At 34.7% G+C, this 13,506-nt stretch overlaps 1 protein-coding gene across 14 annotated transcripts in view; it reads right to left on the bottom strand.

Moving 5' to 3' along the window:
• hhat (hedgehog acyltransferase) overlaps positions 1–13,506 on the bottom strand; it is a 153,029-nt gene that overhangs the window by 114,834 nt on the left and 24,689 nt on the right. For 10 of the 14 annotated variants that reach the window (XR_015512665.1, XR_015512667.1, XR_015512668.1 and 7 more), the window contains one exon: positions 6,804–6,839. Coding sequence is in view for 6 of the 14 variants with exons in the window: in XM_087289227.1 (XP_087145353.1) it covers positions 6,804–6,839 (36 nt within the window). In the remaining 8 variants the exon portion in view is untranslated. Of the gene's footprint in view, positions 1–152; positions 951–4,501; positions 5,854–6,803; positions 6,840–13,506 lie in introns of those variants that run through there. The other 4 variants (XM_087289229.1, XM_087289228.1, XM_087289231.1 and 1 more) reach the window with 2 other exon arrangements.

A 13,506-nucleotide genomic window follows, 5' to 3' on the forward strand; every position in this document is an offset into this window, starting at 1 on the left:
AAACAAAAAATCTGTATAGTGCTTGCATACACTTCCAAGAGAGGGTTCGTGAAACCTTTGCAGTACTAAAGAAATAACAAGCATTTTGTATGATCTCTCCTGTTTTGGTAATATTGTTCACATTAGCACCGATTCTGCAAGGGATTCACAACTTTCACTTGACACTTGTTTATTCGGTATTAGAATCAAAACATTTGAGAAATACAAACAATGGACTGCAACTTTTTATACTCGCATTCCTCATCTTATCTGACAGTATTCCCATTACTATTTTAACTAAAGTATGTGATTTCATTTCTATTGAGCTTGATTATAATTATCAGCTCAAAAAAATAAAAAAAACTGCAAATAATCCTTCCTATTCTACTTGTACCTGATTTGCAAATAGATTATAAAATGAATCGATTATAAATGTCAGCTAAACGCACTTGAAAATCCATTTAACAAATCACATCAACGTCTAATTTATGCCATGCATTCTGAATTGAAAACCTCATCCAGGTCAATTAAGGTAATTTTTTTGCACTTCAGTACTTATTTAGCACAGATATGCCACTAAACCCAATTGGATTTTGCATTCGTTTTCGCTTTCTTTTGTTAAGGTGCTTTTTAAAGCCCAAACGTAAGATGCTGCCCTGCTGAGAAAAGTGTTTATGAGCACATTTTCATTATGAAGGGAAACAATAAGGTCTCGTTCTGCCTCTGTGGCCACCGCAGTATAATATGGCACTTATATAAGGCTCATACGAACTGTGATTCGATTGTTACCAGCACATTTCAATAGACAGGAGATGACACTCAACAGGGCTAAAAGCGAGGCGTTCAAGCAGACAATAGTGCGACATGAGAGGTGCGTGGCGTGTGTCTGTGGACGCTTTAAGATCAGCGGTGAGTCACGCCAAGATCCTCTCCCACATCTCCACACTCCAAAACTCACCTCTTCACAATTACTGCACATTTAAAAGCACATTAAGATCTCTCTAAACACACTTTACAACACACACACATACGCACACACACTACCCACATTCAAACTCCAATTATGCAGATCATCCCTCTCTGCCACGATGCAATCACTACACATTTTAACAGAGAGAGAGAGAGAGAGAGAGAGAGAGAGAGAGAGAGAGAGAGAGAGAGAGAGAGAGAGAGAGAGAGAGAGAGAGAGAGAGAGAGAGAGATGGAAAAAACTATGAAAGAAGAGATGGAGAACCCACGTTCAGGAGGGGCTGAGATGTTTTTTGCATTTCTGCATTTCTCAAATTTAAAACTGACGTTACTTTCCAAAGTATGGAAGTAATTATACTCACATTTTTCTGATTGGTGGGATTCAGAAAGCAATGGGATGCTGTGGAAACTGAACTATATATGAATTTTAGGTTCCACTTTATATTAAGTGTCCTTAACTACTATGTACTTACATCAAAAAATAAATACAATGTACTTACTGTGTTTATAATGTATTTGAGAACACTTGTGGTGCATTTGAGTTGGGATAGAGGTTGGGTTATGGACAGGTTTGGTGGAATGGGTAGGTTTAAGGGTGGGTTAAGGTGTAAGGAATGGTCAACAGTATATTTACAAATGTAAATATTATATATAGTATATTTACAAAAGTAATTACAGATGTAATTACATACATGTATTTAATCAAGCATAAGTACACAGTAAATACATGCATTTACACAATAAGTACATTGTAACAAACTATTAATTCCTGTGTAAGTACATATTAGTTAAGGCCACTTAATATAAAGTGGGACCGAATTTTACAGCCACCTGAATTCATATGATGTAGGTACGCATTTCTAGTAACCGAATTATTTAATGTTCTGTAATCAATACAAACACGGTATTGAAAATAGTGGTAATCAAAAAGGACTAGGAAAAGTAAGGGGGGGGGGGTGGAACCTCAAGAGAAACCAGGCTCAGTTGGTCACCTTTTCTCCTCTGGCCAAACTTTATAACTTAGTAAAACTATTAAGTTAACTTAATCGAACAGTGTAGGGTCCTCTCAACCTTGAAATTTAATAACACTGAAATTGCACTTACAGCAAACTTTTTGTAGGAGTCCACTTTATAAGAATTCTGACTGGCATTTATAAACCAATGATTTTTCTATATGTTAAGGCTATTGATTACTAAAACTGTAATTCTTTTTCTACTGAATTCTACTACAAAGAAAAATGTTACAATGAATGCTTGTGAATGTTTGCATCTCAACAAAGTTGAGCATGAAAATGTATATTTCATTATGTGATTACATTAAACAGTGCTATTAAATTACTAGTATTCAAAAAAAAATAATGAGTGTTAGATGATGGTAATATTCATTCATTTTCTTTTTCAGCTTAGTACCTTTATTAATCAGGGGTCGTCACAGTGGAATGAACCGCCAACTTATCCAGCATATGTTTTTCGCATCGGATGCCCTTCTAGCTGCAACTCATCAATGGGAAACATCCATACACAATTATTCAAACACATGCACAACGAACGATTTAGCTTACCCAATTCACCTAAAGCACATGTCTTTGGACTAGTGGGGAAACCAGAGCACCCGCAGGAAACCCACACACAAACATGGGGAGAACATTCAAACTTCACACAGAAATGCCAAGAGATCCAGCCGAAGCTGGAACCAGCGACCTTCTTGTTGTGAGGCTACATCATTACGCACTGCAGACTGAAACCCCCCACCAACCATGATGGTAATATATTACAGTAAAAATAGAGAAAATGAGCATGTAAAATTTAGATATTCCAATATTTATGGAAACAGCAAGATTATATGATTGCACTTTAAATATTAATTTGTATGAATTAATATGATTGCAACTGTTATGACAAACTTGGGTGGTTCATTCCGCTGTGGTGACCCCAGATAAATAAGAGACTAAGCTGAAGCAAAATAAATGAATGTAACATTTCTATTATATTGTTAAACAGAAATGGGAACACCAATTCTCTCTATTAAGTAGTTGATTAATAACATGCATATTACTTGCATATTGGTTTTATATTGATTTAAAAGCACATATTAAAGCCTTATTCTCCATGACAATATTTGATTCCATAACCATTCCCCATACTACACCTTACAACCACAATCTAACTTTTATAAGCAGCAAATTAGCAGTGTATAAAATCATAGTTAATGATGAGAATTGCTCTCTAAACTAATCTGTGGAAAAAGGACAAAAAAAATTAAACGCATGATGGCTCCAGCAGTCACCCACAGTCCAAAGACATGTGGTATGGTGAATTGAAAAAGCTAAATTGGACAGGCTGGAAGGGCATCCGGTGCATAAAAGATATGCTGGATAAGTTGGCAGTTCATTTCACTGTGGTAACACCTGATTAATTAACGAACTAAGCTGAAAAAAAATGAATGAATGGTGCCAGTAAGGAAAAAAAAAATTTTAGTCAAAAATGAGAGAGACTGTATCAGACATGTCTCAATCCTGATTTTGATTTTGTACCTATTAATGCCCTATTTTTGTTTTATTATAATTTAACTTTTATGTTGGATGAATCTCGTGTTTGTTGTATATAGTTCTAAAGCTAAAATGTTCAATAAATAATAATAAAAAATAAATATCATTATATATTTTTATATAAATATATTTTATTTATATATATATATATATAAAAATTTGTATCTTTGCAAAAATTGGCTTATAAACGCAATTAATCATTTTAAATTTTTCATAAATAAATAAATAAACAGAATCCACACAAAAAAAAAAACAGAATTATTCATTGGGCTCTAAACAACCTCTTTTCTATTAGTGATTCATAAAAATAAAGTGCAATAACCTAGCTAGTACTTGTGATGGGCCAAAATTGGCTTCTGATTGATCTCAGTTTTGTCACATGCCCTGATGTTCACCAAAAAAAAAGAAAAAAGAAAGAAATAATTGATGGACTTCTACTGTGTGTTACTGGTGCAAACAGATACTGTACCAATCATTTCCGATGCACATATTCACACAGACTGGCCACTTTCCAGCATGGGACAGAATAAGATGGCCATCATACTAAATACATGCTAATACAAGCCTGATCAAACATCTTTTGTCCTTGGAGATCGCAGCTCTGCCAAAGACTGACAATACCAAACCCAACACAAAAAAACACAACCTGGCCACAATGATCTCTCCATACAGCTGGAGGACATTAGAATATGAATAACTGTCAGGAAATGCAACAGCTGAGCAGACGAGGTTTAAGCTACAACCTGAAGAGGTTTTTTTTTCGTTTTTTTTTGAAGGCCTTCCCTGCCAGCCTTTTCCAGTCTCTAAAAAAGTATTTATACAAAGGATAAAATATCATTAATGAAAAAGCAGCAGCTTGTAAACATCTGTCCAGCTGCTCTGGAGATTGATTTGCCTTGACTTCCTGCAAGGAAAGTGGCCACTCATATTGAAAACTAAATAAAAACCGGAGGCATGTCCAAACTAATAGTAGGCTCAAAGACACCCAGACTGAGAGAACCTGGTTACTTTGTCACACTTTAATAACACAAATAAAATGTACACCAATTCTACCAAACAAATGGCAATTAGGAATTCGTAAAATATGACTGTAATGAAAAACAAACATAATAATGATAATAGCAAGCCTTTTGCTAGATCAGCTTGTTGGCTGGTATCATACCCTAATGTGAATGCTTTTTATGCACTAAAATATTTCACCACTAATATTGTTTACCACACAATTTACTATTACTATTTATTTGCGTTGTTCACTGTATTACAACTATACATTTTATATTGCCGTTTTTAATGCAATGAGATTAGTGTTTTATATTTAATATTTTAAATAAAGAAAAGAATAAAGTTCCAAGAATACCGTAAAAAATTCTTTAACTGTATTTGAAAACATTACAACAGTCAATAGTGAAAGAAGACTTCCCTTACTGGCCACGTCTCAGGTAGACTGCACATTTCTTGTGCAGCTGGATGTTGGAATCATGAAAAATGTATAGTTTGCATTCTGCAAAATTGATTTGCTGAAGTCAAAAACACAGACCGTTATTGGGAACAGTGTGAGTGTCGCTTGCTGTGAGGTCGGAGCGACAGCCGGCAGAGCATTTCACTTGGTCTTTGTGATGGCCCTTGTGGCATGCACGTAGATTTATATTTAGTTTTATTTACTTATTTCTGTCGTTTAATTTCTGTAGTTTTATGTACTTATTTCTTCAGATTTATATTTAGTTTTACTTTATTTGGATTTGATTTAATTATTATTTAGATCTGTAGTTTGAAGTTTAATAAAGTTTATGCCTTTCCCTTCTTGTTTATTGTGGACTAGTCCCTCCTGTATAAATGTGCTCTGTCGTGTCAATTAAGAGAGTTCTGTTTTTGGTTTACACATGGTTTAAACTTCAGATTTTTCAATTGGTTTTATTATTTTATTTATTTGTTGAATTTTTGTGTAAACTTTTTTGATTATTATTATTATTATTGTTAATAAAAAAATTTCTTATTCTTTTTCTATGCCCCTTATATGTGCTGACCCAGTCCCTCACAGTCTTAAAGCCCTGCTATTTCAACTGTTATTTTCACAATTCATGATGGCACAGCAATTAAATACAATTTGAATGCATTCTTTATGATGCAAACTGAGACTGCATCTCTCAGCGATGCAATGTCAGACACAATGCACTTAATGGAGCTAGTGACGGGGTACCCATTAAAAAGCATTGCATGCAGCTCAGATTGCATCTGCACCAGGTCTGCATCCAGACCCCTCTTATTAAAAATGGGACACAGAAACTCACGTGTGAAACAAAAATATTACTTGGACTTTTTGTCTTTTGTGCCATACATGTGCATGTAAATTTGAAAGCTGGAATAAAAAGAAAAAAAAAGAAAAGGCATCATTAAAATCATAATACTCATTTTCTGCCTATTGTAACAGAGTGTTAAATCACAGTAAAAGCAAACGGTCTCTTGCATAATAGAAGAACTACTTGTTAAAAAAAAACTGCAATCAAACAGTCGCGCAATCTCTGCAGTGAGAGGGACCGAGCTGAGTTGTGTTTCTGGACTCTTGGGTGACCAATCATGACTAGTGCCAAATCTTGCTGAAAGAAAAACTGTTCATTATAGGTTGTCAGTACACAGTAACAGCGACGGCTCAAGCGTGCTCAAACACACCCTATCATGAGGCTCATCTGCATTAAATTGGATCATTTTGAGTCCAAAACATATATAATTAACTGATTTACATGAATAATTAAATGTAAAATGAGTTATTTGGGGAGACTATTTTCTTTACAGAGCACATCACATTCCCACATATAAGTGCATTAAAAAACCTGCACCTTAATGACTTAAAGCACATTTTACAAAGCAACAACAGCAACATTCCTCTCACTGACAGATAATTGCATCATTTTTGCATTTATCTTAAGATATGTATGCTAATGCACCACTTTAAATGGTTTTGCTGTTAAAATCAAATTAAACAAGAGATGCTGTTGCTAAATACAAACCTAGAAAGTCTCATCTGCGTATTATATGTCAGTAAATTTCCCAAAAACTCAAATTAGAATGCAAAAGCAGAAAAACAATATCCCAATCTAGCAAGAACAAAACGAAATAGATGTAAGACTGCCAGTTTTTTATGCCTGAATGATGTATCAGCAACGTATAATTGTTCTTGTGATTATGGTTTTGATTATGATTATTATTCATGTGCTTTTCAGCCAGCGACAAGAGAAAACCATGTCCTTGCAGTGCAAAATCTCTCTCTCATACACCCACACAAAATAGGAGGAAACAGGGGAATCGTACCTGATGAGCCATTTGTAAAGCCCCACGTCAAAGTGTCTGAAAGGCAAAAGACAGAAACGAGTGAACTCAGAGGTTAAACACAAAACACACATACACACGCACTTCTGCAGGACATGACACAACACAAACAAGTGTTTGATCAGTCAACATCCAGAACAGACAAAAAGAGAAAAGTGAATCTGCATAAATGAGATGCTTGAGGAAACCATTTTAATGAACCTCCGGGGACCAACGTGGTGAGACAGATGTAGCACTGGGAGACATTTTCTCAAAGCGGCTGATCTTAGAACAGTTCTGGCATTTGTCTAGTTGAGCTGTAGCTTGACACGGAGTTTTCAGGTCTAAGACATAAAATCAGACTCGTATAGATCTGGATAGTGGAAATGATGCTTATGAAACTGTATCTATGCAAGCATATTTTTAAACATTTTACAAGGCAAGACAAGTTATTTATATTGCACATTTCATACATAATAGTAATTTAAAGTGCTTTACATAAACACAAATAAAAAGCAATAAAATAAAAACAACAAAGAATTACAAGTTATTAACAACAGATTAAAATGTGTTAAAACAGGATATAAAAGAATGAAAAAGAGTAGAAAGACATGATAGTGTGATCTGTCAGAAGGCACAGCTAAACATGTGTTTTCAGCCTTGATTTGAATGTGCCTAGTATTAGAGCTCATCTGATCATTTCTGAAACCTGGTTCCAGCAGCTGGGGAGGAACATAGTGGCTGAAGGTGGATTCACTGTGCTTTGACAGAACCCTTGGAACTGTCTGACTGTCTTTTTGGAAAAGCCAATTATAAAGTTCATTACAGTTATCCATTCTGCTGGTGATAAAAGCTTCATAAGTTTTATAAGTAAGTTTTACAAGTCCTCACCAGAACCAAAAAAAATAATTATTGCAATGTTTTTGAGATGATAGTATGCTTATTTACTACTTAGACATAACTACTGAAATTTAGATGTGACTCCAGAATTTCCCCAAGATTTCAGATTTTTAGAAGGTATATATATATATATATATATATATATATATATATATATATATATATATATATATATATATATATATATATATATACTGTATATATATATATACTGTATATATATATATATATATATATATATATATATATATATATATATATATATATATATATATATATATATATATATATATATATATATATATATATATATATATATATATATATATATATATATATATATATATATATATATATATATATATATATATATATATATATATATATATATATATATATATATATATATATATATATATATATACTGTTGAGGTCAGAATTATTAGCCCCCTTTGAATTTTATTTTCTTTATTTAAATATTTCCTAATTGATGTTTAACAGAGCAAGGAAATTTTCACAGTGTGTCTAACAATATATTTTTTCTTATGGAGAAAGTCTTATTTGTTTTATTTCGGCTAGAATAAAAGCAATAAAAAAAAATAGATAAATTTTTTAAAGTCAAAATTACTAGCCCCTTCAAGCGAAAAATGTAAATATCTTGTTCCTGTTAAATATTATTTGGGAAATATTTGAAATGAGGAGAATGTCTTAGAAATACTATAATTATTATACATAAATAATTCAGTAAATTGAAGAAATAATACAATAAATCCATTAATAAATTAATCTAAATGTATTCAAAATTAATGAACATTATACTAGCAAACATACAAATTAAACAAAAATAAATAATAAATCAATACATTAATTTATTATGAATAGATATATACAATCAAATTATGAAGAATAAAAAAAAGAATGAATAAATAAACAATCAGGTTGAAATTGGCTGAAATAAATGAAAATAATAAATGATTCATATTATTGCTTAAGAAAAATAACTGGAATCTTTAGAAAATACACTACTGTGTTCTTTTGGACCCTGGCTTTATCAAATACTGTATGTTTCTAACAAACAAGATAAGGTCACACTGGGCTCATTCTTGCGTTTCCTGATCACACACGGTTTCTCATTTTGCTCTTTGACATGTAGCTTGTATCAAACCACCATGACAGCCAAAATATTGATTTGGCCCTTTCTAACTCTCAATTTGTTTCTCTGCAGGACTTTCAGTTCCTCCTGTTTCTCTGAGCAGGTGTGAGCAGATGTCCTCAGGTCATCACTACAGCTACAGTTTCTATTATTATTATTTTCACTTCACCTCCAATCATCCATCTCTCCACATTTCATCCCTCATCCGGCCATAATGCTATTTGCTATCGATCAACTGGTAGTGAAAGGATGGATGAATGGATGGACAGGTCAAAATTCTCATTTTACAATTCAGAGTGAAAAACGGACTAATGTTTAAATGGATGTGGACAGTGTTACAGCTATCTCTTGAGAAACTATCACTGTATCCAATTAGAGCAAACACACAATGTGAAAGTGACACCAACAGACGGTTTTCTGTCCATAAGGCTTTCAAACAGTATGTAGTTCAGTCTGTCACTTACTGAGTCCAAATACACCCAGACCCAAGAGACAACAGTAAAGAGATGATGCTGCTTGCTTCTAAAAACAGGCCTGTTTGAGGAGAAACGGACACACGCAAGCAGATGGTTGCTCGGAAGCCCTGACATGAAGTTTTCATGAGCACGCGTAAAGCCATCAAACTCATCAGTACCACAAAATTCATCCATCTGGATAAAGAGAGAGAGAGAGAGAGAGCGAATGAGACCAAACAAAAGCGAGAGAGTGTCTGGAGAGGGATGGATTGGGTCTGGGGTCTACGGTACATAATGACTCCTAAATCAAATTGTCCAGGAGCGTTTGATTCATTCCAGCACTTCCCAGCATTCATTAGCAGCTATTGATGAAATCCGCTTCAGCTCTGGGGAAATAAAGTCATCCGGGAAGGCCAGGAGAATAAAAGCAGAAGCGCTTTCATTCCATATTAATGAAACATGTGCGGTTGTGCATCTCTTTACCGTTTAAGTTCAGAAACGCATTAAAAAATATTTGGCGAGTACACTGGTTGTTCTGTTGAACTCCTAAACAGTTTAAAGGTGCCCTATAATGAAAAACTGGGTATACCTAGGCATTGTCTAATAATAAGAGTTCTATGACATACCGTGAGCCTCAAACACCAAATTTTCCTTATTCTTAATTCCCAGCAAAAAGCAGGTCAATCAGAACACATCGCAGACTGTTGCGTTACTCACAGGGTACGCACTTAAGATTTGCATGTACTTTAGGTCACTCTCTACATCATCTGGACATGCCAAGCAGCCATGTCATTAAGACATCAGCCTGATTGTCATCATGTCATCAAAACACAGACTGATTTGTTTCACATGGAATCATTAATATGTTCGTCGATGAATCATTCAATCGAGAGATGTGTTCTAAACATTTGTTTAGGTAAGGAAGCATCTAGTATACATAGATCACAGAATCATCCATTCAAGACATTAGTTATAAAAAGCTGACTGTTGCAGTAATAGAGCAAATTTTTCAAATGAGTTACTGAAACATTCATTGAAAAGATTTGTTCAAAAACACACTCTTCTAGTGATAAAGCAAGGGAAGTTAAGTGACATATTGGATTACACCAGGGGTCACCAAGTTTGGTCCTAGAGGGCCGGTATCCTCCAGAGATTAGTTCCAACCTTAATCAAACACAACTGAACAATTTAATCAAGTCTTAGGGTTTTATTTTAATGATCTTGGCGCAAAGTCTAAAGCATATTGCACAAAAGCGTAAAGGGCATGTCCGAATCCACTTTTGCTATTTTAAGAATGGAAAAATACTTTTTGCACCGCGGTACATGGTCTAACAGGATTGTGCTTATTCTCTTAATGAGCTATGAGTGTATTTCGAGAATAAACCAATCAGAGTCTCATCTTCCATTCCCTTTAAGAATCAGTTGCGGCTATGTCGCATTTGCAATTTACAAAACTGAACGCTTCACTAGCGAGAAAACTGTTATTATTGTGCCGGGTGTATGATAAGGCCTTGAGGTATACTTAAAACTGTGTATCTAAACTTTGCAGGACACCGGCCTTCCAGAACCAAGTTTGTTGACCCCTAAATTACACATTTAAATGGTTTATTCAATAAAAAAATTAAATAAAGAAAAAGTGAAGTTTTAACATGTATGTCACATAATCATGAATTTAAAATATTTCTTGAAAAATGTTGATTAATGAAGCAAATGATTGAGTCACTGAATCAATCAAAAATACTGATTCTTCTAGTTAAACAGGTTATGACTTCATGAGGGAGTCTTTAAGCAATTTATTAAATAGATTTGTTCAAAAGCGCTACATATTTAGGTGATGCAATAACTCTGCGTTTAAAAAATGACAATTCTTCCACAAATGAAACAAGAGAAGTGTTTAGGAGTCATTAATTGAATCATTTATTCAAAAGATTCAAAGCGCTGATTCTTCTGGTAATGAAACAGAAGTTCTCATGAGTATTTGTTTACTTCATTCAAATGGTTTGATATTTTTGGAAATAAATTGAATCAATTAACAGTTTGTTAGATCCTCTTGTTAATGACATTATTTTGTTTAGTTGTCTTTTCAGAATTGTACCAGCATCGTGATCATTGTTTAAAAAAAACTCTGATTCTCGACTTCCAGAATAATATAGCTCTAGATTTATCTATACTTGTGGGCGACGCGGTGGTGCAGTGGGTAGCATGTTCACCTCACAGCAAGAAGGTCGCTGGTTCGAGCCTCGGCTGGGTCAGTTGGAATTTCTGTGTGGAGTTTGTATGTTCTCCCTGTGTCCTCGTGGGTTTCCTCTGCATGCTCCAGTTTCCCCCACAAGTCCAAAGACATGCGGTACAGGTGGATTGGGGATGCTAAAATTGGCCGTAGTGTATGAGTGTGTGTGTGTGTGTGGATGTTTCCCAGTAATTGGTTACAGGTGGAGGGGCATCCGGTGCGTAAAACATGTACTGGTTAAGTTGGCGGTTCAATCCGCTGTGGTGACCCCAGATTAATAAAGGGACTAAGCCAAAAAGAAAATGAATGAATGAATAAATTAACTATATTTAAAGTCACATAAAAACTAATATTGCTACAAGTATTTTAGCTCTTTTCCAGTAAGAACAAACATATTTAAAATGCAATTGCCAATTATGCTAATTAAAATACATTTTAAAAAGCTACAAACCTACATTCCTTCTTTAGAAATTGCAACATTCAGCCTATTTGTATATTTCAGGCCTGCAGCACCACAATAACAAAACTGCCATTCCATTCAACTCCACACAATCCCTCTGAATTGCCAATTTGACTCCACTGGATGCGTGTGGCACAGAAACAAGAAGCTATTAAAACAGACACCGAGAACAATCTGAGCTGGAATCTGTTGTCTGGTGTCATTCATGAGCTCTGTGAGTCAGATGGGTGATTCATGAAGCTAAAAGTGAGATCAACATTGGAACAGATTCACTCAATATCCTGCTGTTTCCTTCAGATATAGGGCTTCTCTGCATGGGAAATCATCTGACAAAGCGGACCCTACGGGAACGGTTTGTAAACACTACTACAGCTCAGACAATGTTTTCATCATGATCCCACTAATCTACAGGTGAGCTGATAAAGGGAACCAAGATTAAGAGAATGTTTGTGTTTGTTAGAGATCCAGTTTTGCTTGCATAGCGAAGACCTCGTGTCTCTATCAGGGTAGTAAAATGGGTCGTAAAAGACCAGCTAATGGTCGCCATGAGGAAAATTTGTCAATAAATATAGAAAATTTGGTCTTCACAAAAATCGACAGACGACTGAGGGTGATTTAGGAACAAACAACAACAACAAAATAATTAGCTGAGCATTATGCTGTGGTCACACTGGGATTTCTATTAACACTGCGATGACTGTAATATTGCCAAACTCTGATCAGATAATTTGCATTGTGCATAATAACCACTTGCTGTGTCCCAGATGGCACGCTACACACTAAGCAATTAAATATACTTGTGCACTTACACTACCTGACAAAAGTCTCATTGCCTCTGCAATGACTCAAATCATCTTTTAATAAAGATATCTGAAATGGCAAAGAAAGCGTTCTTTCAGGACTCCCTATAATGCCCTATAATGAAAAACTGGGTATACCTAGGCATTGTCTAATAATAAGAGTTCTATGACATACCGTGAGCCTCAAACACCAAATTTTCCTTATTCTTAATTCCCAGCAAAAAGCAGGTCAATCAGAACACATCGCAGACTGTTGCGTTACTCACAGGGTACGCACTTAAGATTTGCATGTACTTTAGGTCACTCTCTACATCATCTGGACATGCCAAGCAGCCATGTCATTAAGACATCAGCCTGATTGTCATCATGTCATCAAAACACAGACTGATTTGTTTCACATGGAATCATTAATATGTTCGTCGATGAATCATTCAATCGAGAGATGTGTTCTAAACATTTGTTTAGGTAAGGAAGCATCTAGTATACATAGATCACAGAATCATCCATTCAAGACATTAGTTATAAAAAGCTGACTGTTGCAGTAATAGAGCAAATTTTTCAAATGAGTTACTGAAACATTCATTGAAAAGATTTGTTCAAAAACACACTCTTCTAGTGATAAAGCAAGGGAAGTTAAGTGACATATTGGATTACACCAGGGGTCACCAAGTTTGGTCCTAGAGGGCCGGTATCCTCCAGAGATTAGTT

The sequence above is a fragment of the Danio rerio genome, chromosome 17 (assembly GCF_052040795.2).
Source record: "Danio rerio strain M-AB ecotype USA chromosome 17, GRCz13ab, whole genome shotgun sequence".
NCBI classification, from domain to species: domain Eukaryota; kingdom Metazoa; phylum Chordata; class Actinopteri; order Cypriniformes; family Danionidae; genus Danio; species Danio rerio.